General features: G+C 43.3%; 2 protein-coding genes across 7 annotated transcripts; one reads left to right on the forward strand and one right to left on the reverse strand.

The window, feature by feature from the left end:
* Nucleotides 1–947: 947 nt before the first annotated feature.
* On the reverse strand, nucleotides 948–4,084 carry MRPS17 (mitochondrial ribosomal protein S17). Of its 3 annotated transcripts, XM_014254977.2 has the most exons (4): nucleotides 3,999–4,084; nucleotides 3,371–3,408; nucleotides 2,650–2,796; nucleotides 948–1,666 (listed from the first exon to the last, which is right to left on the reverse strand). In XM_014254977.2, the coding sequence occupies exons 3-4, from the start codon at nucleotides 2,770–2,772 to the stop codon at nucleotides 1,376–1,378; spliced, it is 414 nt and encodes a 137-aa protein (XP_014110452.1). In that variant the 5' UTR covers nucleotides 2,773–2,796; nucleotides 3,371–3,408; nucleotides 3,999–4,084; the 3' UTR covers nucleotides 948–1,375. The 3 variants fall into 3 exon arrangements, with proteins under 3 accessions (XP_014110452.1, XP_005525883.1, XP_014110453.1); XM_005525826.3 differs by lacking the exon at nucleotides 3,371–3,408 and having other exon boundaries at nucleotides 4,000–4,077; XM_014254978.2 differs by lacking the exons at nucleotides 3,371–3,408; nucleotides 3,999–4,084 and adding an exon at nucleotides 3,135–3,308.
* Nucleotides 4,085–4,322: 238 nt separating this feature from the next.
* Nucleotides 4,323–26,041, forward strand: LOC102105995 (merlin-like). Of its 4 annotated transcripts, XM_088066122.1 has the most exons (20): nucleotides 4,323–4,400; nucleotides 4,894–4,933; nucleotides 8,848–9,045; nucleotides 10,168–10,285; nucleotides 11,902–12,027; nucleotides 12,390–12,512; nucleotides 14,908–14,991; nucleotides 15,746–15,814; nucleotides 16,027–16,109; nucleotides 16,757–16,832; nucleotides 17,265–17,402; nucleotides 19,027–19,101; nucleotides 19,451–19,564; nucleotides 19,967–20,089; nucleotides 20,623–20,840; nucleotides 21,702–21,804; nucleotides 22,455–22,582; nucleotides 23,103–23,253; nucleotides 23,937–24,146; nucleotides 25,094–26,041. In XM_088066122.1, exons 3-20 carry the CDS (start codon nucleotides 9,038–9,040, stop codon nucleotides 25,127–25,129), a joined length of 1,983 nt encoding a protein of 660 aa, XP_087922248.1. In that variant the 5' UTR covers nucleotides 4,323–4,400; nucleotides 4,894–4,933; nucleotides 8,848–9,037; the 3' UTR covers nucleotides 25,130–26,041. The 4 variants fall into 4 exon arrangements, with proteins under 4 accessions (XP_087922248.1, XP_087922247.1, XP_005525884.1 ...); XM_088066121.1 differs by lacking the exons at nucleotides 4,323–4,400; nucleotides 4,894–4,933 and adding an exon at nucleotides 8,138–8,438; XM_005525827.3 differs by lacking the exons at nucleotides 4,323–4,400; nucleotides 4,894–4,933 and having other exon boundaries at nucleotides 8,611–9,045.
* The last annotated feature ends 465 nt before the right edge of the window (nucleotides 26,042–26,506 follow it).

Below are 26,506 nucleotides of genomic sequence, written 5' to 3' on the forward strand. Positions count from 1 at the left end.
AAGAAAATCCCTACAGGCACATGCTTAAGGGCACTTCCTCAACCTCAGGGCCCGTGCCCACAATATTTTACAGAGAGACATTTCAGTGAAGGTTTCCTGACATCCCACATGAACACTGGCATTCAAAGAGCAGCATTTTTTTTGCTTTGAAGCACCGAAGGAACTTGAAGTTTCTCATTCCTGCTGTCCCAAAACATTTGCTGAGTTCAGTCAAGCTTTTTAGGCAGCCAGAACTGATTTTGTACAGGAAGTTAAAGGGCAAATGATCTTTAATAATCTGACAACAGTAGAGAACACAACTGGAAGCTACTCAGTTGCTTAAAGTAAGATATTTTAGGTCAGAGGGTAAGATTTTAGGTCTGATACACCTTGTTTTGCTTCTGATCCTAAAGACCAACGAACACTTTGGAAAGGATCTCTCACAGCTCTCATATCCCACTCTCCCCTCCCACACTGCCAAATTTTGAGGCAGATGCCCTTTTAGATCCAAAGTCAGGAACATGAGGCTGCTGCATGCCCTGGAGGAGAGGACATGAGATCCCCAGAGCTGTACCAGGATAAAGTCATCTTTCATCACTAACTGCTCTGGCCTTTAGCTCCACATTGAAGCATGCAGCAAACCAGACCATCTCCCCAAAATGTGTTATTTTAATTAGCTTTTCCTGATGAGACTAAATCTAATCACCTTGATTTTTACTTTTTGGCTTTGTGTTCTCATCAGCTTCCCTGTCCTGCTGGCAGCTCAAAGACATCCAGCTCTCCCAGAACGAAATCCGGCCTTTGGACTGGTGACAGAGCCAAGCACACTAAGCTGCCCAAAGCTTTGATTCTCACCTCTCTGCCACTATGAAGGCAAAGGGCTGTGTTTTTGTTAGAGTTTGGAAGTCAGAAGGTACTGTAAGAGGAAATAAGGACACAAGCATGCAGCTGGTTTTAAAATTCTACACTTCCTTTCAAAAGCTTTAATAGCATCATCTCCAGTAACCCTACAAACCACAAAAGACTGCCTGAAATGCAGAACAATCAAATAATATAATGACCCTCTCACCAAAATTAAACATCACACAGTTGTAGTCTTGTCTTAACACAGAGGGGTCATTCCAGGAGGGCAGCTGCCTTTGGGAACAGTCACTGGGGCAGAACTACAGGCAACAAAATGAAGTATGAACGCTAAACTTGCAGTTTTCTCTGTATTTTCACTCGAAGCTCCAGGTGCCCATCAATCTGCAACATCTCTTTGCATAAGCAACTACATTTACTATTTATTTTGACTACAAATTTCACTGAAACATTTAACATATCATAGCAGGGCCTCAAACATCCCTGACAGAAAGAGACAAAAGCTGGAAGCCCTCTGCCTAAAATATTTCCCCCACTATTTGTCTGTTGAACAAACTTTAAGTTCCTGAAGTTTCTCACTTAGATAGGTAGTATCTGCCTCGGTCAGATTTTCTGAATCTGACAGGTTTTCCAGGAATCTGGTTCCTGCACAGGGCTTTCCTGTGATGGGATCTATGACATTGCCAACCTTGAACACAATTTCAGCCAGTTCGTGTTTCACGTGTTTGCTCCTTCGCTCGGGCAGAGCTTTCAGAAGAACAATGTCTCCAACAACACACTGCTGCAGTGGGTCATGGGCAAAATAGGTTTTTCTTTTGTTAAAGAACTGTAAAAGGAACAAAAAGAATAAAAACAACAAAAAAAAGAAACCTTTGCATTATATTTCAAAATAATGCGATGGGTAAATATATAATATCAGATAAATAAATTACACTAAAGCCTTATTTTTCTTTTAAAGTGAGATTCTGTTTGGATCATGAAGAGATATGCAACTGTGCACTCTACAGGTTCTCCACAGAAAGCACAGCACTGCCTTTCCCAATCTCTTGTCAGGACAGTGGTGCCAACTGAGCCTGGAGGAGATGGGGAAGAAAAAGCTCTGAAATCTGTATTTTGAATTTTTATATGTGAGAGTTTTCTTGCTGAAATATTTTTTTTCACATAAAAAGTTTAGGTTTTTTTATTGGAACAGCAGAATTCAGAAGTCTAAGAAATAAATTATGTTAAGAAATAAATAAAGGTTCTTCTACTGGATAAAATATTGAAACGGGCACCACAAGACCCATTTTCCAATCCTGACTCCATCCTTAACTTTCTGGTCACCAAAAGCAACTTATTCTACCTCCATGTACCACTGTTTCCCTATTTAAAATAGAGAAAATACGATTTTTAACCTTCTTGTTTGAAGTGCATTGACAAGGGATAAATCCAAGATCACAGTAATGTTACAATTACGCATACAAAAAAAAAGCAGCTATAAAATTTATTGTACAAGTGACTAATAAACTGTCAAGTCCCCAAAGCATACTCCACATCAACATGAAAAATTAAATCTAAGTGTGAAACAACAAAAGCTTACCTTCCCAAAAAGATCAAATGAAGTGCATTAACAAGGCACTTCAAAGAAATACATTTAGCAGGTAATTTGTAAGTCCTCACCACTCACTGCTTTTCATCCTTTGCAGTCATCCCCACAGCCAGATCCTTAAGCAGTTTGATTTGTAAAGAGCCTTTAAAACTTTTAAGAGTCAAATCAGCAGAACATTTCTCCATGAGATACAAAAGCCACCAGGCAAGAGAAGTTGTTACCTTTAGCAAGTAGGGATCCAGCACCAGCCTTGTCACTCTCACTTTGGCAGTTTTCTGCATTTTGGTCCCAATTACTTTCCCCACTATCCATTTTGCATGGACAGCTCCACGTGGGACAGACATTGTTCAGTTATGGTCATGCAGTGCCTGGCAGCAAGAAAAGCAGATGTGTTATTGTAACAGAGTAAAAAAGTAACCTCTTTCTGATCAGTTCCAAAATTTTCCTTATTTTACACTAATAGTTTCATTAGGCCATTTTGTTGGAAGAACAGTTCAAAATTCCATTTATTGCACAGCTTTTTTGACAATATAGAAAGGATGTCACCGTGTCCTTTTATCAGTAAAAGTTACTTCAGGACAGCAGTAAAACTGGACAGAACAGCATGAGGGTGACACCTTACCCCACAAAATTCCTTTGAATCACCCCAATTGTCACAAACACAATAGAGAGAAGTGTAGCTGTGGAAATTATTCATTTTACTCACACTCCAGAAGCTGTTTTGGCTGGAAACCTGTTCATCAGAACAGAGTGCACCCAAACAAGGGAGCAGCCTACAGCTTTTGTTCAGTTCATTTGTTTCTGTGCCTCTCATTATAAGCTAAGCTGATGAAACCTAAGGAAGATAATGAGCTTCTCAAGCCATGGATGACACATCAAAGAGCTGTCTGATCACGTATTTGCTTTTGAGATCCCCCCTGCAAGTAAATTATATTCCATTACCTTATTTGGTTTAATTAGGGAGAGCTTTCTGTACCACTCTTGCAAGAGTCAGGGGAAAAACCAACAGAAGACTTGAATCGATATTAAAACTGATGGAGATTAATGACTATTTTCTGTTCCACTCAGATAAGTTGTTAAGCACAACCAACACCTGTGAATTCTCCATGCCCCCCAATTTGTAAGACAATTGCTTTGATGTCGCAGCACATCAAAAGAAGAGTTTAGGGATACAGGGACACAGCCATGGGATGAAACGCTTCAGCAAATACTCGGGGGCAGCTTTTCCCACACTTGACTCAGCTGTGGGCGCTCAGGGCTGGAAGGAGTCAGTGTAGGGGGCCCTCCTGTACCCCAGGGCTAAACACCCCACGCAGACACGCGTGTGCAAGCACAGGCAGCGGCAGGCAGGGATAGAAGAAGGAACTAAAACAGAGGAGCCCTCAGCCCTCCCCACCGCGGCTCCCCACAGCGCTCCGCGCCAGGCCCTGCCCCGGAGCCGCCGTGCCGGCAGGGCCGCGCCGGCAGCGGGGCTCAGCCGGGCGGTTCATGCAGCACGCAGGGAGCAGCCCCGGCACAAGGGAGCCCCCACAGGCGAGCCCCCAGCCCCAGGGAGCCCCGACCCCTCTCACCGCCGCTACCGCCGCCGCGCCTCGGGGCCTTAAAGGTTCGGGCCCGGAACGGGCGGCGCTGAGCACGGAAGCGCCGCGCGGCGGGAAGGGGCGGGGCCAGAGGGGGCGGGGCCAGAGGAGGGCGGGGTTTCCCGGGGTATTTAAAGGCGCAGACGGCCGCTCTCCCCTCAGACGCGGTAAGGGAGAAATGAGGGTGTGTGGCGGAGGGAATAAATTATTAAAGTTGGAAGAGATTCTCTAAAAGCTCTTTTAAGATCCTTTGAGGATGTTGGAGGGTCTCGAGGAGAAGCCTTAAGAGGAGTGGCTGAGGTCACTTGGTTTGTTCAGCTTGGAGAAGATGAGACTGAGGTTAAGCCTCGTTGTGGTCTTCACTATTCTTGTGAGGGGAAGAGGTGGGACAGGTACTAATATTTTCTGTCTCATGTGATAAAGCTCGAGGAAAGGGCTGGAGCTGAGTCAAGGGAGATTTATGTTGGATATCAGGGAAAGCTTTTTCACCCAGAGCATGGTGGAGCACTGGAACAGGCTCCTCAGTGCAGTGGTTGTGGCACCAAACCTGACCGAGCTCAAGAACTCAGATACATGGTGGGATTCCTGGGCTGTTCTGTGCACTGCTAGGAGTTGGACCTGATGTTCCTGATGGGTCTGTTCTAACTCAGGCTATTCTGTCATCCTTTGATTGTCAAGTCCAACTGTGTATCCAGCCCTGCCCCTATAATCCCAAACCACATTCGAATCCCAAACCAGAACCTAATGTTTCCAGGGGTGGTAACTCCACACCCCTCCCTGGGCCCTGACCACCCACACAGGGAAAACATTTTTTCTAATATCTAATCTGAATCTCCCATCTCAGTTTAAGGCTGTTTTTTTCTTGTCTTCTCACTGCAAGCACAGTAGAAAAGAGTGACTCTACCTCACCACAACGGGCTCTCAGGTAATTGTGGTGAGTGATGAGGTTCCTCCCTGAGCCTCCTCTTCTAAACAAACTCAGGGTGCTGAGGGACCCCTTTACATGGAATTTGAGGGCTGGAGCTGACTCTGAGTGCAGTCTCTGACATTTCTGCACATCAACAAGTGTTGTGTTCTTCCCCCTGCTAAGTGATGGTCATAAGACAAATCTTGAAGGCTTTCCATATAAATCTGGAATAATTATAACACATAGGGAGTGAGAGTTGTCTGGTCCTTGCTACCCATGACCTGGCAGATACTCACTTTCTGTAAATCTGTGTATAAAATGGAGGCTTAGTAAAAAAACCCCAAACTACTTAGAAGCTGAATAATGGCAAAATTATTGGATTTTGAGATAATATGCTCCTGGCCTTTCCCTGTGCCTTTAGGCTGAGGCCATCACTTTTTTCTTTTTTTTTTTGTTTAAATGTGCTCACTTACTACTTTCTGCTGGTACTTTGGCTGCTGCCCACTTTTGAGCCTTGTTCTCTTTTTGGTGTGGGTGTCCCATCATCTCTCACCGCAGGAAGAGGACAAGTAGGGAATCATATTTAATTAACAGTAAAGCTCCAGGCAGTTTTTCTTCTTAAGGTGGTTGATATGGAGAGAACAGGAGACGCTGTTGAAATAGTTTGGTCAGATACCATCCAAGGAATTATTCAGAAATTCATTATCAACTTTTACAGCTTATCCAAGCCAAAACTCGTGGGTTGCTCTTATTTTAGTGCCTGGTTACTTGAATTTCAGAGCAGGGAAGTTGGGAGGAGCCCTGGCGCAGGCAGGAAATGGTTAAGAGCCGTTCCTATCACCTGGGAAAGCAATCCTTTGATTTTTCAGAGGGCGCTAACATGCTGCAGTTCATGGAAACAAAGGGAAGGGGATCAAGTAGAAAAGTTGTTCTTGGATTTTATTCTCAGTGGCAGAACTTGTGAGGGCTGGATATTGATGTCTGCGGGGAAAATACGGAGTTTTTGAATTATAAGGGGTTTTTTTTCCCCCCTTCTTATCGTCATTCAAAAAAAGGATCTGTGAGGTAAGTCTTGATTCCAACTGGTGACTTTAGATAACTTCTTTTTAGAATGAGGGGTAAGAAAACCCTTTATCTTGCTGGCCCATTTTAAAGCAGTGAATTCTTTGCTTAAATTGTTCCTCGGGCAGGGAGCACAGGCAGGAGCGTGAGTCAACAACTGCACAAAAAGCCCACGACGCTCGCCTGTGTTGTCTGCATTCAAATCGCTTGCATTAATTCCTGAGCTGGAGTATGGAAATTCAGGAACTGGGAGAAGCATAATGAGTCAGGGGAATTTGCCACTCGGAGCTGCAGTAAATATTTCAGCGATGACACTCTTTTAAACTGTAGTAGTGGCTGTGTTAATGTGCTTTTGCAGTGGATGCTTCAAGCATCTTCTGTTGGTGGCTCTTAAAGTAATTCCCAAACCTTGTCTCTTGAATCCTCATCGCCCTCCCAAAGGTTTTGTATTTCCAGCTCCTTTAAGGACGATGCTGATCCCTAAGGGCAGATTCATTTTGGGGGTGTAAGAGAGGGGTCTCAATTGCCATTAATTCTTTGCTTGTCTGCACCCGAGTTCTCACCTTAAGGAGAGCTGCTGAATTTTGTGTGTGCGTGAAAACATGATTTTTCACCCCAGCGTGGCTGCCCCAAGTGTGGTGGGTGGTGACAGCTGTCAGTGAGAGCCGGTGCCACGTGGAGGGAAGTTTTTACACACCGTGGAGAAGCCTGCAAAACCCCATCCATTCACCTTGGCAATGCTAAACCGGGAATAAATCGCTCTCTCACTCTGGGGCAGCTTGTTCCTTGAGGAGTTTGTCTACAAGGTGCTGAGTTCTGGTGGATTTATGGAGCTCGGCGTGTGTGTGGTGATGCTGATTTCACTTTTTTCTCCCCGATTGCCTGTGAGTGAGTGGTTTGTGCTGAGTGGGTTCCTCCCCACGTGGATCAAAGCGGAGCTGTGGCACAGATCAGCATCGCTGCTGCAACACTCACCTGGCCAGTTCTTCCTGCTCTTCCCAGTTCCCACTGCACCCCCACGCTTTGCTCCTGCTTTCTCATTGTCCAGGATGGAGAACACTCAAATCCAGAGCTGCTGGGTGTTCCTCCTTTCATTTTAGGCACAAACAGAGAGTTGGGGCTGTTCTGTTCCTTCACATTTTATTCCCCATCGCTGCCTTTCTGTTCCCCTCCTCACACCAAGCTTTTATCATCTCCCTGTGCTTGTTCCCAGCTCCTGAACTCTCTGTTCCCAGATTCTGGCTGGGCAGGAATCTTTTATCACCCTGACCTATTTTGCATTCATGCTCTGATCAATCACATTTTGCTTCTTCTGGATCTCTGTGGCACCTGTAGGAATAAATCACTGGAGCTGGGTGTCAGGAACTCTGCCTTGGAGCGCTTGATTCCCAGTTAAAGGCTGTTGTCAGCAGGGATCTTGGGAAGGGATTGCTTTTGCATTTACAAAAAAAAAATTGCAAACCCAGTTTGTCTTTTTTTTTTTTTTCAGCAAGATTTCTCTTACATGAAAAAGCTTTTTTTTTTTGTGAAGTCTTGTCTGCTAAGTGCTCTTGCTTCTGTTGTCAGGATCTGACATTCCTTTCAGCTATTCAGTGTGAAAACCCTTTCCAGTTTCTTTACCAGTGCTATTGATTAAAATGCAGTTTACTTTTCTGGGGAAAATTTGATATTCAAAAATGTCTTTTTGCTGTGAGTCAGAATGTACTTTTCCATGGAATAAAAATTCTGGAAAGAACAAAAAAAAAAAATGCTATTGGAAATGCTGAACAAATTATATTGTCGTTTCAACCTGGTTATATAAGAAAAAAGAAATAACTTCAAAGTCCAAGTGAAAAGCTCTGGTATTTTTCTCATATTTTGAGAAAATTAGTACATTTTTCTCCAGCTGCTCAATTTTATCTGTTCAGAATGTTCCATATGAAACTCTGAGAATGTTCTGTACTGGCCCTAACTCCAAGTTCCTGTTTAACTCAGCTCGCTGTTTCAGGTTACATATTAAAAATGAATTATGAACCTTTTTTTCTCCTTAGTTTTCAGCCATTGATGTTTCTTCTAGAAACCAATAAAACTATTTCAAATTTTGTGTCGACATCTGTAGTTCTCAGGCTATAAATGCTGTATCCAATGGCACAACTATTTACAGTTCTGAGGAAAACTGGATGGAAAAGAGCTTTGGAATGCAACAGGTTAAAATTTAATTTTGCAGATTAGAGATCAAAAAATGTCTGTGGTAGTATGCTGCTGGTTTGGATGCCCTCACATGATGTTCTCCCTGTCAGTATTGCTGTGGTAATTTTGAGAGTTTTCAATATTCCCTTTTTCCTTTATTGGAAACTCTGCTGTGCTGAGTAGAAAGGACCTGAGCTCTGCTCAGTTGGGTGCACTGAGCTGCCTGAATTACAGAGGAAAGTTTGTGGCAAGATCTGGTTTCCACTCTAAAATACAATCCCCGAGGAGAAAGGTACCCTGGGGGTGATGGGATTTGGGCTCTGCATGTGCCATTCCTTGGATTTCTTGGGTTTTTGGTGGTGTGGCCTCTCCTGGGCTGGTGGTGGGTGCTGCCAGAAGGGACCAGCATGAGGGGAGTCCTTTGAGGGTTTAGATCCCTCCAGTCTCGAGGATAATGCTGTCACATTGTTTTGGGGGAAGTTCAGAACGAGAAGTGTCACCCTGTGTTTTTCCAGCACCTTAATATCCTGATTATTCCTGAATTTTCCTCAGTCTGCAGCTGCATTAAGCCCATTATTCCTGGTCCTGAAGAGCAGCCATTATTACAATGTCTCGCCACTCAGCCTTTCTCTGTTCTAACCTTTTCACCTTACCACAGATGATTTTCTAGCCCTTGGACCTCTCCTTTGAACTCTCTCCAGTTGTCTTCCCAGCTCCAGCAGTGGTGCCCCAAACCCAAACAGGACAGAAGCTCCACCAGAGCCAGCTGGAGGCAGGGGACTCCCCAGACTGGTCCCAGTGGTGTCAGAAGGATGAATTTCTTCCTGAGCTCATCTTCCCCACTCTGAGTTGTCTCAATCACTCGTTCTCGGCTCTGCCTCTGATGTCCCTATGATTTGGTAACTATTTTATCTGTTCCCTGCCTCAAATTCCCTGTAATCTGTAAAGAAAAACTTCCAAATCTATTTCACCTCCTATTTAACTGTTGAAAATTTGTGGGTGAGGGGCACAAAGTAAGTGGAAAACCATTACATTTGCAAGCCAATTTGGAGCTCAGCAGAAAAAAAAAGAGCAAAATATTTTATAAAATCCTGGAAAGTACAGGCAAATGGAAATTTTCAGTTTAAACTGGAGCTTTATTTTGGAATTCCTCAAGGAGAGATTGGAATTTTGCCACACTGTAATAGTCTTAGATTGCAGGAAAGCAGGAATGCCTGAGTTTCTTGCCCTGTACAGTTCACAGATTCTCACTGCATTATACAAGTTTGACCTGTTAATTTTATAAAGTAAAAAGTAGCGAAAACCTTTACAGGCTGATTTCCTGTGCTCAGAAAGAAATGCCTGTGAACTGCCTGGAGCAGATCCACACCATCATTTAACTCCAGCTTTCAATATTTGGTTTCCACAAAACCCTTGTGCCTGTGGAAACAGCATCTCCTCAGTTTTTTGGATGGAAAGAGGTGATTACATTCAGAATAGAAGATTTCTGATGGAATTTTCTGTCAGCTTCTGCAAAATTAAATTAATTTCACAAGAACTTCACAGGGAAAATTCCTGTTCTAAATAACTTTTATCATCGAGTTAGTAGCACAAGAGAATGTGGTAAATTCAGCTGAATTTCTGTGCGTATATTCTTGGTATTTATATAATTTCAGGGAGTTAAATTCTCATATTATAAAGAAATCCAATAGTTTAGTGGCTGATGGAAAAGGATTGTGTTGGATTTGACATCATAAAGTTTAGCTGCATTTTCTCATGTTCTACTGAGTGGAGATGCTGCAGAGACCCTCGAGAAAGAGAATTTTATTTGTAATAGCCAAAATCTGAGAAAAGACAGCAATAACATTTTCTGAGCAGCTTAAAGAGGCAAGCTAATTTTAAAAGTTTTTCTTTCAGCATCCCTATTAGACACAAAAAATGCATCTCTAAAGGTATTTATTCTGCGTGTTTGGACTCATCCTACTTTGGAATCTAACCAAGAAAATGCTGCTGAATTTCCATCCCTCGATGTTTGATTTCAGGTGTGGCTGCCCTCGTCAGCTGAAAAATATGTCCATCCGAGGCCTGAAGAAGAAACAACCAAAGACTTTTAAAGTCAGAATTATAACAGTGGATGCTGAGATGGAGTTCAGCTGTGAGGTGAGAGAGTCAGCAAATGCTGGGGAGTTGGGAAGTGCCCTTGGTATTAGCAAGATATTTGAAAAATTCAGATGATCAACTCGTGGATGGTCTTAAAACTGATCTGTTGTTTTTATAAATAATGGATTATTTAATCTCAGGTGTTGTTCTTCTCTAAATTCTGTTCAGAATTTAAAGCTGTTTGCATGAAATCCATTTGACTGACACAGCTAAATTAACACTAAACCTGCTTTCTTCAAAATCATTCCAAATGTTTGTAGGGATTCCTGCTTCTCCATGAAATTATTATTTTTTTTTTTTTGGAACTGACACACCTCTTTAGGACACTAATATCTTGGATAAACTGGTCAGAGCTGGTGCTAAGGTGTTGCTTATAAAATAATTTGTAAACTGGTACTTTCGTTGATCTGGGACATTCTTTTCCAATTTGCCATTTCAGTTCTTTACCTGCAGTGGGTGTTTGGATCTCTGGGCAGGGGAGAAAAAAAGGACTGATGGAAAAGCTGGCAGTTCTATTAATTATGGCTATCTGATAAATTGATTAGGGAAATCATGAGTAGAGAAAAAATAAATGATCAATTGCTAAATAAATTGGGCTGCACTATTGAAGGGACAGAACTGTCCCTGATTAATTAATTCCTAATCATCCAGCAAAAACAAGGCACACAGGTATTTTGGGGAGTTAAAAAACTCAGTTCCAATGGGACTGGCAGTTTTACTGAGACCTGACTGTTCTGTGAGCCATTTAATGTATTTTATTAGGTCCTTCAGAAACAGAATAGATAAATCTTGTATGACTTGCTGCTCTGGAATACTTGCAGGCAGCGCTGTGAAAATAAAGGATTTAGAAAATTTAATTTAGAGATCAGAGTCCTTGTTAACAAACTGTGTATTCCTTCTTTTGCTACCTCTCTTTTCTCCCCAGACACTGCTCTTTTGCTGATTTCCAGCTTTCCACTCAAATACTGCCTAAAAGTTCACTTTTTTTTTACCATTCAGTTTTCAGTTTTAGCAATTAGATAAAATCACTTTTTTGAAATGTGGTCAAATGGAAGAAACAGATGAGCAGCCTCTTTGGTGGAAGAAACAAGGCATCAGATATGTGGGAATTTGGGACCTTGAATCAAAGTTTGCTCTCTGTGGCTGCTAAATTGAAATGAAAACATTTAGGAAGACTCATTTAAATCAGAATGGGGTAAAGGCTTGGCCTGGTGCCACTGAAATACCTGAGGGGTGTGAAAGGTGGATCTGCTCTCATTGTTCACCATTCCTACCCCATGTCCTGATTTGATTTCCCCTGGCTTTCTCTCAGTCTCTCCAATTTGTATAAACCATTGAGTCAAAATTTTGGATAAATATTAATAGAGATTTGCCACATCCCAGGAAATCAGTGGTACAATCCTCATTCCCTCAAGTTCTTGGTGGTTAAATGAGTCCAGCTGCTCTCTGGATGTGTCTAGAGAAGGAGAGGAGGTGGAACACAGCAACTCTGACACAGCTGCAAGAACATTTCATTAAAAACCTAATGGTGAAATAAGATTTCATAGGAGAAAGGGCTAAAATGGAGCAAATTCATTTAGGATATACATGATTTTCTTGATTTTTCTCTCTTTCAGATGAAGTGGAAGGGAAAGGATTTGTTTGACCTGGTGTGCCGAGCCCTTGGTTTAAGGGAGACTTGGTTCTTTGGCTTGCAGTACACAATCAAAGGAATGTGCACCTGGTTAAAGATGGACAAAAAGGTACAGGAGATAAAAATGGGTGGCAATTAATTATTTACTCCATAAATATTGACTTTCTGCAGCACAGGAGCTAAAGGGATGTGTTCCATGACAACTCTGAATTTGACACGGTAGCTTTTTTTGGAGGCGAAAATAGGATTATTTGCTCTGATTGCTTCTATCCCATTTGACCTGGAGCATCCCACACAAATCACCACTGATTGCTGTTAGATTAAAGCTCAGAATTACCCTTCCCTCTAAAATATGGGAAGCCTGCTCTAAGTGGATTATTGCCTGCTTTCTGATTTTCCTTGGGAATATTACCATGAGACACTCATGTATCCTTTTTGCTGCTGATTTGATTTTATTTTATCTGTAAACAGGTTTTAGATCAAGAAATCCCCAAAGAAGATCCCATTAGCTTCCATTTTTTGGCTAAATTCTACCCAGAGAAGGTAGAAGAGGAACTCTTACAGGAAATTACCCAGCATTTATTCTTCCTTCAGGTCAGGAACAGTTTTGAACCATGAATTCCCTCTGTATTTCCCCCAGTCCTTTTGCATTGTCTTTGATCTTGTTGGCAGCTCGGGATAATTTTGCTTGCTTCAGCTGTATCAAGAACTTTGTAGACATTATTTTTATGAAATACAAACATCTCTCCTGCCTGCTGTGGGTTTGTGTCCAGGTGAGCTGAATGTTTCATCTTCTGCAGGTTTTTGTGACAACACCCAGCAGTTTGGGGGATAATTCCAAACCTGAGCATTCCAGGCTTGTTTTGCTCCTTAATATGTGCTTAAAAAAATAAAAATTCATGCAAAGCTGAAACTTCTGGAAGAACTGTGAGACTTTTGGGGAGGTCTTGTGCTGGAGGGCTAAACCTCTAAAACAAAGACTCCCTAAACCTTCATTTTGGATTGTAGGGATAAAAGATCATGGAATTTGATAGGCATTCTGAAATCCAGGTTTGTTCATCTGGCAAGGCTTAAGAGGAGCAGAGCAGCAGACACCATTTGAACTCCATCAAAAAGCAGATGAAGGAGAACATTTTTGGAGCTTTATCAAAAATAAAGATGGATCAACCAGGAAAAGCTTCATAGCTGAGTTTGGGATGGTCACTTGCAATGTCTGGGACATCCAGCTTCTCTCCTGAGTTGCTGTGGAGTCCCTCTGGAAGTTTTAGCCTCTGGAATGTTGCTTTATTCCAGCAGGATGTGTCTGTGCAGGTAGCTGGGATATAAAGTCTGCAGCTGGAAATAAACCCAGTAAATTCCCTTTACCCCTGAGGAAGATGTGCTGATGAAATAATGGGGGAATGCTGCAGCTCTGGTGCATAAACCCACCAAAACTTCATCCAGAACCTTTAACCACGTGACAGTTTATTTCTTCAGGTAATTTTGGAAAGGAATAAGAACAGCAGAACTCTTTTCCTACTCTTTTAATCTTGATTTTTCCACTTTTTTTTTTTCTTTTCTCCTCGAACCTGCCTTAACTAGCAGATATGCAATTAGCAAATTCTTCTGATTCCAAAGTAGAAAAACAAGGCTGAAACAAATTGGAACTTGCAAAGTTTCCTGACTGTAAGAACTTCAGCTCACACCTGGATGCTAATAGGAAAAACATGTACAGACATCTGGATGCCTGAAGATTTCAGCTCTCCTGACTCTTCAGACCTTTGCAAATTAATGTGGCATAAATGCCTGAATAAATGTCAATGACTAAAGCTAAATATTTTCTGCTTAATGAGGTAATTTATTGCTTCTTCATGAAGTTTAACAAAAAGTCTTTGTAAAAACTGATAAGAAAAAAAACCCCAAACAACAGTGACACTTATGGGGGATTTATCCACATTGTTCTAAATTCTGGTGCATGATTTGCACAGTGGAGAATGAAAGCTGGAGCTTTCCAAATTGGAAGAAAAATCTTTTCATTCTTTCCATTTTAATGGCTTAGAAAGAATGTTCCCTGCACTGTAACTCAGCTTCACTGATTGTGCTCACCAGGGACTAAATTTAAAAGCCAAAACTTTCTTGGTGGTTCATTTCAGTTCCCAGCACTTACAGAGATGTGTTTGTAAACAGAACTTGTGCTAGATCAAGTCATTTTTCTATTTGGAAATGTCTAAGACTGTGAGCTATGCAAAATTTTGTCGTTGTCTTGTGCTTGTTCCTAAGCTAAATACACCTGAGAGGAGGATTTGGGAAGATTGATTTCCTCTTCCCTCTTTAGGTTTTCAAACAGAAATTGCACAACTGATTTAAAATCAAACAACACCTTACAAGCTTTTACACTTCTGCTCTTGGTAGCACAACAGGTTATTAAAATGAAAAGAATGTTGAAAGACTCTTTAGCTCTGATTGTGCTTAGACCATTGCAAATGAATAAATTAAATGGTTTATTATTCAGCTTCTCTTTTGAAGGTCTCCTTTATTCTCTCATTCTGGAATGCTGGAGAACATCTCTGATGGTTTTTATATGGCAGCTGCACAGCCATGAGTCTGCTCTGCTTGGACCTGACCTCCAGAGCTCCCTCCCAACCTAAAATTTGATGTCTGATGTGATGCAAAGCTGGCTTTTCCAAAGCAGGCATTTAAAAAAAAAAAAAAGATTGTAAAAAGAAATGAAGCACAGACAATAAAATTGATGTTTTATAGGGAATTCTTTTATAGGACTCCTTATGTAAGTGTGTGGAGGGAGCTGACTGGCATTTTTGGTCTCATTAAATGCAATGGTAACTAAAGGCTTCCTGTGTTCCTGAATGCAAATTTCTTGTTGCTCTTATTAACTCCTAAAGGTGATATTTGGTGCCAAGTTATAGTCTGGGCATGTCTGCTTTCATTTCAAGCCTGACTTAAGTCCTGACTTTGAGCTTCTTGAACTTGCTCCCTTTTTCTGTTGCTTTAGGTTAAGAAGCAGATCTTGAATGAGGAAATCTATTGCTCACCAGAAGCTACAGTTTTACTGGCTTCTTATGCTGTTCAGGCCAAGGTTTGTGCATAGAAAAATCTCTATTTTAATTGACTTTTTTCTGGTTTAACCAACACATCTGCCTGGTGGTGTGTAAAATACAGCAGGATTAAAATTTGCTGGTAAAGTTGGTCATGCTGGGAGCTACAAGAAAAAAAACCCAACATTAAATGCTACTAACTGCTAAGGATTTTTTCCTATGCTTCTGCAATTTAGGGGGTTTATTTGGGCCTAACATTTTAGTTTAATCTTTCTCCAGGCTAGAATGATTTCCTGTTGTTTCAAAAATTATCATGGATGCAGAATGTGCTCAAACCAGAGCTCACAATGGGAGGACACAAAGTTTTTTTTGTCTCTCTCAGAGCTCTGTTCCCTTCTTGCCACCAGCAGCCCGACTTACACAATTTAGGTGAACACAATTTAGCAGGGCTAAATTGTGCAGCAGCTCCCATTCCTCTGCTTCAGAGGGGGAATTCCTGGGAGATTCCTTCAGAGCTGGGGTTTCCAGGTTGGGGACTGAGGGTTTTCCAGGTTGGGGACTGAAGGTTTTCCAGATGAGGACTGATGTGTGAGTGGCTGTGTTGGAGCCATCTGCATGGCACAGGGGCTGGAAATATCTTCCATGGACTGCTCAGATAAAGGGATGAGTGCAGGGGAACCAAAATAAAATCTGCCTCAAGCTTTCACTTCAAACTAAGCAAGGAACAACTCCCTCAACATTCTGCCTCTAACAAACATAAACATCTTTTTTTTTTTTTCTTGTTTTTTGGGACAGTATGGTGACTACGACCCAAATTTCCATGAGCCAGGCTTTCTAGCCCATGATGAGCTGTTACCCAAAAGGGTGAGTCTTAATTTTATACAAAATCAAATCTTTGAATCTCCTCTTTGCAGCGCAGAATCTTTGGATCTCCTCTTGCAGATATTGCTGGGGATTAATCAGAGCATTAAAAACTCTGCAAAATGACCAAGCTGTGAACTGCAGCTCTGCATTCAGAGAGGCAGAACTTGGATTTGGATCTTCACATGGGTCCAACCTCTTTCCTTCCCCTGCAGGTGCTCAGGCAGTACCAGCTGACAGCAGAGATGTGGGAAGAGAAGATCACTGCTTGGTATGCTGAGCACAGGGGTATTGCCAGGTAGGAAACCTTTCCATGGAAACCCCATACATTTATTTATGGGATTTGTTGTCTTCAGTGTAATTCAGCCCATCTGAAAATCCAATTAAACAATAAATAGGATCTGTTAGCACCCAAAAGCAGCTTTTCCTAATATTTGGGTTCTGTTTCTCTCTGTATTGGAGGCTTCTTAGCGTTATTTTTGTTGAATATTTCCCTCAAGATTTACTCATTTACCTTGAAGGGAGAAGGAAAGTGGGTAGAGAGATTCTCACTCTTCTTTGGCCTTGGCTAAAAGCTCTGTCCAAGACTCATTTCTCAATGAGCTCTATTTCCTGAAGGAAATACATTCATGGAAAACAATGGAAGGATGGCCTTCCAAGACATGGAGTGGCAAAACTAACACGAGGATAAGACTTTTAATGAATTTTAAGGAAGACTACACTATCCATGAATCATCTTTTGAAATAGGAGCAACTTTACTGCCTTTATTCTGTCCAGATGCTGTTTTTATTATCTTTTTTTCTATTATTGAGAGCAAGATGGCAAAACTAAAGTAAGTTTGTACAAAGGGCCAGATTGCCTGTTCTTTTCTAAGTGAGAAATGGAGAGTCAGCCTGGAGAGAAAGACTGGAAAGGCATTTCATAATCATGGCTTTATTCTCCAGGGATGAAGCTGAGATGAACTACCTGAAAATTGCCCAAGACTTGGAAATGTATGGTGTCAATTATTTCCCAATTGCTGTAAGTGCCTTATTTTAGCAGTTTTCACTTGCTGCAGATAATGGTGCTGTCCTTTTAAAATCCTCCAGGGAGTTTGGAACTGGGACTCCTGATTTCTGCTTTTCCCTGCTGCTGGTTTTGTTCTGACTTGGTTTTCTTGCCTGCTAAATGAGCAGGCGAATAAAACAGTTAAGATTAATATTTTACAACCTGACAAAAGTTTTGAGTAACTACAGGTATGGAACAGGAAGGAGAAATAGTTTGAGCTGCTATAAGCAGCCTAGAGAACTGAGTTTATTATTGCCAATGACAGCATTCATAATACTTTATATAAACACCAATTTCCCCAAATACAAATAAATGTAAATATATTAAAATACATGTTTCTTGTCTGTGGTTGTTTAATATCACCAAAAATGGCATTTACTGATCTCTCTCATTTTTTTTTTTTAGCAAAATAAAAACCACACGGATCTCCTGCTTGGAGTTGATGCCAAAGGTATTCATATCTACAGCATTAATAACAGGTTCTCCCCCAATAAATCCTTTGAGTGGAGCTCTATCAGAAACATTTCCTGTAGTGAGAAAGAGGTATGATGGCATTGATATATTATTCTTTTTCCATGGGCATGGGTGTGGACTGGGATTCTTGGAACAGGCTGAAAGCTTCCTCTGTTGAAATAATTTTGGGGGAGAAGGGGAAAATCCTGGGGAGCTTTGTTACAGAACTAAAAATAACAGCCCTGCCTTGCAGATGAGCTTGAAACCTCGGTTCCCTGAGGCTGCTCTGAGCTCTGACTGTTCTGGCTCCTTCCCTGCTGCTTGGCCTTTGCAAAACAAATGTGTTGATCTCTGAAAAAAGACAGATATTATGAATGCCACCGTGCCTGGTTTCCTCAGTTATCCCAGCAGGAATTCCATGATCCATAAAACCTTAATGCTGTTTGCACATGCAGAAGCTGAGGCTTGGAGCCCAGTGGCAAGAGGAGACATGCAGGGAGATATTAATGGTTTTCTGCCTCACTTCTGCCTGTTTGTTGGGACATGATTTCATTCCCCACCACTGCAATTTCACTGTGAAACCCAGCTTTTACTTCTAGAAAGCGAAGAAGTGGGAAAAAATATATTTTCAGTTCAAATCATGGGCTGCATGGAAGGCTATAATCAGAAAAAACAAACTACAGTGGTACTGGAATACATGGAATTTGTCAGCCAAAGGGCAGCACAACCTGTTCCATTTTCTCTGGGCCTTTTGGAAAATGGCCCACAGAAAATTGAGATCTAAAACTGAGATGAGATTTTAGACTCGTGTCCATTAAATCAGAGGGGACTACAGGTTTGCTACCTCCAAAACTGTTTTGATGTCATCAAGCATCCCCTGAGATCTGTGAATAAACTGCTTTAACTCCCTGTTGGGGGGAAATTGGGCAGCCCTGTGTTTAAGCTTCGCTTTGTTCAGTGACACATCACAGCCTTGCTCCTCAAAAGGCAGCCAGTCATTACCTAGAGGGTGAAAGGACACCTAGGACATTATGATCCTGGTGACTCAGATGCCCTGGAATTATACAGGAATTACCTTGGAAATGAATTAGAGGAATAGACTGCCAGGGAACCTCTGAGGCACAGAAAACAGGGCCTTAAAATAAAACCAACATATTTTGTTCTGCAGCCAAACAGAGCAGAAGGTATGGAGTGAAGCACTGAGCTGGCAGCAGGAAAACCCTGCCTGGCCTCTGGGATTTCAGCTTGGGACTGAAAAAGTGAGGAAGTCTCCAGGACTTTCACCTGCTGCTCTAAAGAACAAGTCCTTAGGCCCCTGACATATGTGCCTTACCCCTTCAATTGTTGCTGTTCTGAGAGGTGTTGGACATTTCCCTGGCTTTCAGGCCATGCCTGCTTCTAGGGATTGCTGCTGTGTCCTGTTCTCCAGGACTGGTTCAGCCAGGGCTTGTTCCAGAGCTCTGGGGACAGTGGGCAGTGCACAGGTGGCATCAGGAAAACCCCCATCCACACTGGCACTGGGGGTTGATCCTCCAACACAGCCTGATTCTATGGAGAAAAACAGTTTGACATCACTCTGCCTCTATTTGTAGCATAAATCAGTGCTTCCCCAGAGAGAAGTGGAGATGAGCTCGAGTTTGCATTGGTTTTAATAGTTTCAACTTATTTTCTTCCTCACTGTGCTTCCTTTTTTTTTTTTCTTTCACCTGTGTAGTTAACTATTAAACCCCTTGACAAAAAAGCAGAAGTCTTCAAGTTCTTTTCCTCTCAGCTCAAAGTGAACAAACTGGTGAGTGAACTGCTTTCCTGTTTTAAAGCTGACTGAGAAAGATAGATTGTTTGTAAACAAAATTGTCATCTTGGGATCTCAGCTGAGATCAGCCTGTGTAATTAAAGAAAATGGGATCAGAGGGAGGTGAAGGACAGAAGGAATTTCTCATCCTGTTACAAACTTGACCTGAACTGTTGTGTGCTATGCTGAACTGGCTATGAGCCTGCCCTGGGTGCTGATTTTCTTGGAGCTGCCAGCGCTTGTGCTGAAGTCAAAATTGTCCTGTGAGGCTAGCGTGGGCCTCTTTGTCCCTCTGGCAGGGGCACAAGTCCATCAAAATCCCATTTGTTTTGCCTTTCCCATCCAGATTTTCCAGTTGTGCATTGGAAACCACGACCTATTCATGAGGAGGAGAAAAGTGGACTCCATAGAGATCCAGCAAATGAAAGCACAAGCCAGGGAAGAAAAAGCTAGAAAAAAGGTCGATTCTTCCTGCTCCTCTGTTGTTGCAAAAAGTGATTATTATTGCAGCTGTGCCCTTGCTGCTCCTGTATTCCATCAATGTGTGTGTGGGAGGTGAGGAGGTGCAGCAGGAGTGGATGTGGGAACAGCTCTGTGGCATCTGAGGTCAGAGGTGTTTGTGTGGAGAGGTGATCCCAAAGATTTGGGGCACAGAACAGATCAATCCAAGGGCTCTCCCAGCAGTCTGAAATAACCAGGAGTGCCTGACTGAGGAGTTCAGAGCTGCAAAGTTCAGGCAGCTTCAGCATCTCTGCTGAGCATCCCAGCTGGAGAGCAGCCCCTTCTGCATTTGATGCATTTCACTCAGGCCCAGGTGAGATTCTGCTGCAATCCCACCAACTATTGCTCATCCTGCTTCCAGATGGAGAACCAGAGGCTGGCCAGGGAGAAGCAGCTTCGAGAAGAAGCTGAGAGAGCCAAAGAAGAGCTGGAAAGGCGCCTTTTCCAGCTGGAAGATGAAGCCAGGCAGGCCAATGAGGCCCTGGTGAGTTAAACTGAATATTCTTGTGCTTGATGGGCTTTGTTGGTTTGGAAGCAGGATTTTTTTTGACACCAGGAATTGTAGCTCAGACAATGCTGGAGAGTTTCTGATCACTGGTGGAAAGGGCTTGCAGGAATCCCTGGGAAAACCCTGATCTGCCATGATCTGGGAGCCATTCCCTCCCTGCATTTGGCTCACAGTGTTCTCTTCAGGCTAAGAGGCAGGGAAAGGAAACAATCTTGGAGTTGAAACTGGGAGAAAGAGGCAGCTGAAGGAGCTGACTTCAGCTTTGTCCAGCTGTAGGATTTTTCTCCTTGCTTTGTAGAGATTTTTCTCCTTGCTTTGTAGAGACTTTTCTCCTGCTTTACAGGAAATTCTGGAGCAGAGAAGAACATTAGACCCTGAAATTGTGTCTGAGTTTTATTTAAGAAATAATTTTATCACTCGATCTCTTGCTAAAAGATGTCTCCTGCCTGCCTGCAGGGGTGATTTAGTAGGTTCTAGGCAAGGAACTAAGAGAAACTCTTTCTCCTCAGCTCCGATCCCAGGAAGCAGCAGAGCTGCTGGCTGAGAAAGCCCAGATTGCAGAAGAAGAAGCCAAGCTGCTGGCCCAGAATGCTGCAGAGGCTGAGCAGGAACGCCAGAGGCTGGAGATCACAGCTCTGAAAAGCAAGGAGGAGAAGCGGCAGATGGAGCAGAAGATGCGGGAGGCGGAGCTGATCGCGGTGAAGCTGGTGAAGGAGTCTGACAGGAGGTGGGGTTGGCTTCCCTGGCACTGTGTGCTCTCAGCTGGGCTGCAGAGAGTGCTGCTTTCCTCAGAGCCAAGCCCAGGATGGGGGAATTATTCTTTCAAGTGGCACTTCAGAGGGTCTAAGCCTCCTTGTGCCTTGTTTATTCCACCTGGATGCTGTTGTTGTATTGCAGGTCAAGTTTACAGAGGATCAGATGCAAAGCTGTAGAGATATTTAGCAAGAAAGATCCAGAATCCAAAAGCATCTTCTGTTTAGTGTTATCAAATGAGCACTGGCTACATATCTAAATTTACTTTTTATACCTGTGGGATATGAGGCTGTTTTCATTCATTAGTGAATTAGCCAAGCGAATGGTCTTGTTTCCCTTTCAGATCTTTAAGATCTTTAAGAAGTGTAAAACCAGGTAAACTCATGTGGAATATAAACCACTCTCAGTGTTTGCATGTTCCCTGAACATGCAGAGCAAGCCAGTGTTGAGAGAGGATTTTTAACCCTATTATTAAGAAATCCTTCTACTTGTTTTAGGATACTGCCAAGAAGCTTGCCAAAATAAAGAGAAACCTCTCCCCACCTCAGGGAGGATCTCTGATGGCCTGGAGACACAATCTGTATCAGCAGGTTGTAACTGAGCCCATGGAAATTTGGGGTAGGAAAACCATATTAATTCAGCCACTGTGTGCAGGAGTGTCTCTGGTCTCTGTCCTGCTGTGCCTGCTCAGTTCTCCATGTGAGCATCCTCCCACGAGTGCCTTGGTGTAAAGATACCACAGTAGTGGACCTGTTCTCTGGAAGTTAGAGAGCTCTGAAATCCATGTGTTGGTTGGAAACCATCAGCCTCTCCCCTCAGGATGTTTCTCTTCCAGAGCCAAGGAAGCAGAGCACCTGAAACAAGACCTGCATGAAGCCCGGGAGGCCGAACGCAAAGCGAAGCAGAAGCTCTTGGACATAACCAGGCTTAATTATCCTGTAAGTTCTGCTCCACTGGACACCACTTCATCTTCAGGGATGGTCAGGTGTTGACATTTGTATAGCCCCCATCAAGCTGAGTGCTGCCATGGCTGTATCCAGCTGGGGGACAAAGTGGTGTGGAAAAGCAGTGCAGTGAGGATGGAAGTTGGGTTTGTTCAGGATGGTGAGAAAGGCAAGGCAAAAGTTAAAACCAGAACTGGTGATGGACTCAGGGAGCAGAGGCTATGTTGCCTTCATGCCTAACTCGTGGTGCCGTTTCAGCCTGGCAGTTTTTTGTGGCACAAATGGCTGTGCTGAGCCAGCTGTGTCATCCTGGCACATCCATCTGAACTTAGGCAAAGCAGGGGAAGTTTTCTCCAGTGAGACGGCACTGCTGAACTTCTGTGGCCCAACTCCCTTTTCTGCTCCAGCCCTGCCTAGGCTGGGTTTCCATTCTCTGCTGGAACAGAAACACTGCAGCCAAGATAAATCTCTGCTCTTGGATCTGTGGGTTGGGGACTTCAGCTGGGTGCACAGGAAGGGCTCTATGAGCATCTGTGTGTCTCAGAAACTTAGGAAATAGCTCAACATGGCATTCTTGCAGAGCTGAGGAGACAAATCCCAAATCAGTCCATCAGAGCTGACAGTGCTTGTGTTGCCTCTTCCAGCACATGGCCAAGTACCCCCAGTACTCCCCAGGGGACAGCAGAGATGCCAACTTTGACAAAGGATCCATCAAGCTGGATTTGAAGGACATCGACCTCAAGAGACTGTCCTTTGAGATAGAGAGAGAGAGGTACCAGCATGCCTGTGGTGCAGATGAATGAGAAAGGCAACGAAATCTTTGGGAATCACAGTTCATCTTTTAATAATTTGGGATGTGCATGTGGCAGGATGCCTTTTACTGAGCTGGTGTGGGTGATGTCTGTGTCAGACTGGCTTTTCACACAGGAGAAGGGGTTTTTATCAAGCCATGATAAATCCAGAACCCTCTTTCTTGGGGAGGGACAAAGCACTTTTTCCCACAGCATGTGGGAGGACAGAAGTTTCCCTCTAGTGCTAAAGTGTGGAATTGCTGGGAGCTGATCCCTCAGACATCCTTTAGTCTGGAAGGAAATGCTTGGTAAAAAGTCAGGCAGCAAAAAGGAAAGAAGTGAACCCCCTTATCACTGGGGAGCCAGGCTGGCATTGCCAGAGTTCATTTTATTTACAAAACATAAAATGAAACTAAAAGCAACTCTCCTCCTTCCACAAACACCTGTTCTTGGGTTAAATTATGCCACCCTAAACTTTTTGTCTGCAACGTGTGGATCCAGGCTGGACTACTTGGAAAAGAGCAGGAAATTCGAAGATCGACTGAAAGAATTGAAGTCTGAAATTCATGCCCTGAAACTGGAGGAAAAACAGGCTGGGCTTTACAGTCATTGGAATGAAGTCCTGGGCTCCTTGGATCGCTCCTTAGGAAGTGTAAGAACCCTAAATCCCTGCCCCTTTCTCTAGCATGAACCCTAAAATGGAGCAGTGTGGATGTGCCAAAGGGAGCTGCTGTGTTCTAGTCCAAGCCTTAGTACCCTTGGTGATAAAATATTAGAAACATGAACACTTTTAGGGGAAAATTCATGTCAAAACAAAATCTTAAGGCCTTTTTCCTGCACTGAATACCAGAACCATCAGCAAAAAATAATCATATTTTTTATGACTATGAAATCACAATCAGGGTTTAAGGTCTTGTCACAACAATTTCATTTGCTCCTAATACATTTAAATGTGGTTTCTTACAGTTTGCATCACATTCTCCTTCATGTGCTTTGTGGTTGCTGAAAGTCATAAAAGCCTTGGTGTATTTTTTTTTTTTGAAGGCAATGAGGAACTAGACCCAGATTTTTGTCATAAGTTGCTTGTTATTTAAATAAACTCTTCAACTTCTTCCCGAAGCAGGGCAGGAATAGGGCTGGCTTTGTCTGCAGGTTGTTCCTCATGTAGCAAAAATGGCTCTGAGTCAATGGTTTTTTAGAGACGGAAGGGGTGCTTGAAAAATGATGAGGAAAGATGGCCTTTATTTTCTGACTACTCATCCGATGTTCTTTTTGGCTTAGCGAGTGTTGATACAGAGAGGGCATTACATTTCCATGTGGTCTGTTCTTTTAAAGGCCCCATCATGGATGAAAACCTTCGAAACTGGAGATTCATTGGATGTAAATCTTCAAAGACCTTTCCCTGCTTACTTGTTAAACACTGCAAGCAGCTGGCCCTGCACCAACAAAACTCAGCACACGGTGCCCGTGGAGAAATCATCTTCCCAAGCCAATTCCTTGGCTGCCAGCAGTGCGGGCACAGGAAGCAGAAAACAGATTATAAAGGTAATCAGGTTCCTAAGTAAATTCCTAAATGTTGCCTGGAAGTTGAGAGTTCTGAGAGGGTGGCTGCCTGTAGGGACCTGGTTTGTCCTGCTCTGTCCCAGCCTCAGAGCTGACAAGGCTTTTGCAGGATTTTGGAGCCCCTGGTGCTGGCACATCATTTGGGAGTGTTTATAACTCGAGGCTGCCTGTTTTTTCTCACTTCTGAGCTAAGCAGGAGTGCAAAGCTGTAAGCCTTGGTAAATGAAGCAGAGATGTCTGTACACAGTAGGAGGATCTGTGTTAAATTTTATTTGTACCAGCTAGACTTGGAAATGAGAAATGTGCTCCCAGGTACAGAGAGCTTAAAACATACTGTGCCTGTCTTCTGCTTTTAAAAGGCAGGGAGGAAGAGACAAATAAATACCCAGGCTCCCAACAGCTCTGTTCTCTTCCATGTGCTCCCTGTCAAAGAGGCCTGAAGAGCAATGAGCTGGGTGTCAGGAGAAAAAAACCTGCTTTGAAATGTCACTGGACTGGAGAATGAAGAAGAGCTGTGAGGAAATGTGGTCTGGAACAGGGGGAAGGAAATCAGCTGTCTGTAGGCAATGCTAATTGGGCAAGGTATTGGGAATGAGGAAAGCCTGATGGATTTGCTGTGGTTTATCTGAACGAAACTGGAGGGGTTTAGGATCAATTAAAAGCTCCTGAATACAACATTCAGTACCTCCTTGAGGGTTGGTGTGCTTAGAACTAAAGGACACAGCTGAGGGAGCAGCTCTGTCTGAGACAACAGAAGCAACTTTTAAGACTAAACTCAGGGGTGAGTTATTAATATTTGTTTAAAGAAGGAAGAAAAAGCTGTTGCAGAGCATCTTGCAAAAGGCTCCAGAGTTGGAGGAAAGGAAGACTCAGACCAAAGGGAATTACTGTAAGCCAGCACTAATTCCCCCTCTTTGATTTGCCTGCAGGTTCAGCAGCATGACTCAGATGTGATCTACATTTGAAGCCCCTCCTTTCCTTGCCAGCCTGGTGGCTTTTTTACCTCTGTGGGGACACTTGGGCAGCTCTGGCTGCTGCCAAGTGTGAGAGACAAGGCACTGTGGATCCAGAGCTGCCATCCAGCTCCCAGGCAGGGGACATCAGCTGGGAATGCCACACGTGCCCCCAGTGTGGCTGGGAGCAGTTCAGACCTGGAGGAAATGTTGTTTACTACTTGTGCACTTTGGAAGGAACACTTCACACTTTGCTAAAACCCTTCCTCCCCCAGGTGTTTCACACACCTAGAGCTCTGCTGCTGGAGGAAGCATGTGAGGCAGCAAGTGCCCAGGAGGTGTTTGGGATGAGAAAACAGAACACAAGCTTGGTGCTTATCTCCACAACAGACTAATTGTGGTTTTGGTCCAGTCCCTGGGACACGACTCCCCCAGAGCTGCTCGATGTTTTAGTGTTTGCCTGCCAAATATTTTCCTTCTCCTCCCCAAACATTTCTTGGTTCACTTAATTGATTTGCATTTCTCTGTGAGAAATCTCAGCTTTTAATTCCAGATGCAGAAGTGGACATCTTCAAATACCTCCCATTCCTGGGGGAATCCTTTGTTTGGAATGCAAAGCTTCTGTTCTTCCAGTCCCTGACTAGATCAAGCACTTTCTGCTCGAGCAAACTTTGCATACATTAACTGCCTTCCCACTTCTGTGCAACACAGCTCCCAAATTAGACAAAGACAAAAGATGCTGTTGGTGTCTGCTAAAGTGGGACTCGTTTCTGGTGGAGAGGTGCATGCAGCAAAGTGCCTGCCTCATTAGTAAAACCCCCTTGCATTTTCTGGTTTTGTGTGTGTTTGAGTGTCTGCTTCTCCATAAGACTTCACTCTGAGGACTTCTGGGGAAGCAGACAACATTAATGACATAAAGCAGGAGCCCAGCTGAACTTGTGACTTGTGATGTAAAAATGGATGGTAATGTTCAGTGTCTTGTTCTAACAGCTAAGATTAAAGAAAGAAACAGGTTCAATAAAAAAAGCTTCAATTTCCATTTGCTTTGAAGGGAGCATAGTGTCAATATTCCTCCAGCATTAACGAGGCAGGTTTGGAGAACAAACACCCAGATCTCCTCTGTACACATCTGCAGCAGGCTGAGCACAGAGGGGGATGGCAGCTGCCTGTGGAGAGGGACAGGAGTGCTCTGCAGGGCTGCCCTGGCTGCTCCCAGCCCTGGGAGCATTTGCTGCCTTGGCTGGGTGGCTTGGGCTGAGTTCATTCTCTCCCAGCTCAATCTGGCACGAGATGTTTGCAGAATATTGGCTGTTATACACAATTTCTGAGCTGTCTGCAGAGGCCTGGTGTGTGTGAGAGGGAGAAGCTGTTGGAGATGCCAGAATGATG

Source organism: Pseudopodoces humilis, chromosome 23, assembly GCF_049639895.1.
Source record: "Pseudopodoces humilis isolate 2021_Gansu_Grassland_sample_001 chromosome 23, ASM4963989v1, whole genome shotgun sequence".
In the NCBI taxonomy this organism is placed as follows: domain Eukaryota; kingdom Metazoa; phylum Chordata; class Aves; order Passeriformes; family Paridae; genus Pseudopodoces; species Pseudopodoces humilis.

Bases quoted from the DNA above. Each gene is read 5' to 3' on its own strand.
- MRPS17 (XM_014254977.2), bottom strand. From the start codon at position 2,772: ATGTCTGTCCCACGTGGAGCTGTCCATGCAAAATGGATAGTGGGGAAA. The intron at 1,667-2,649 runs GTAACAACTTCT...TTCCTTTTACAG, and splicing joins TGGATCCCTACTTGCTAAAG to TTCTTTAACAAAAGAAAAAC.
- LOC102105995 (XM_088066120.1), top strand. From the start codon at position 10,130: ATGCTGCTGAATTTCCATCCCTCGATGTTTGATTTCAGGTGTGGCTGC. The intron at 12,028-12,389 runs GTACAGGAGATA...ATCTGTAAACAG, and splicing joins GGTTAAAGATGGACAAAAAG to GTTTTAGATCAAGAAATCCC. The intron at 21,805-22,454 runs GTAAGTTCTGCT...TGCCTCTTCCAG, and splicing joins TAACCAGGCTTAATTATCCT to CACATGGCCAAGTACCCCCA.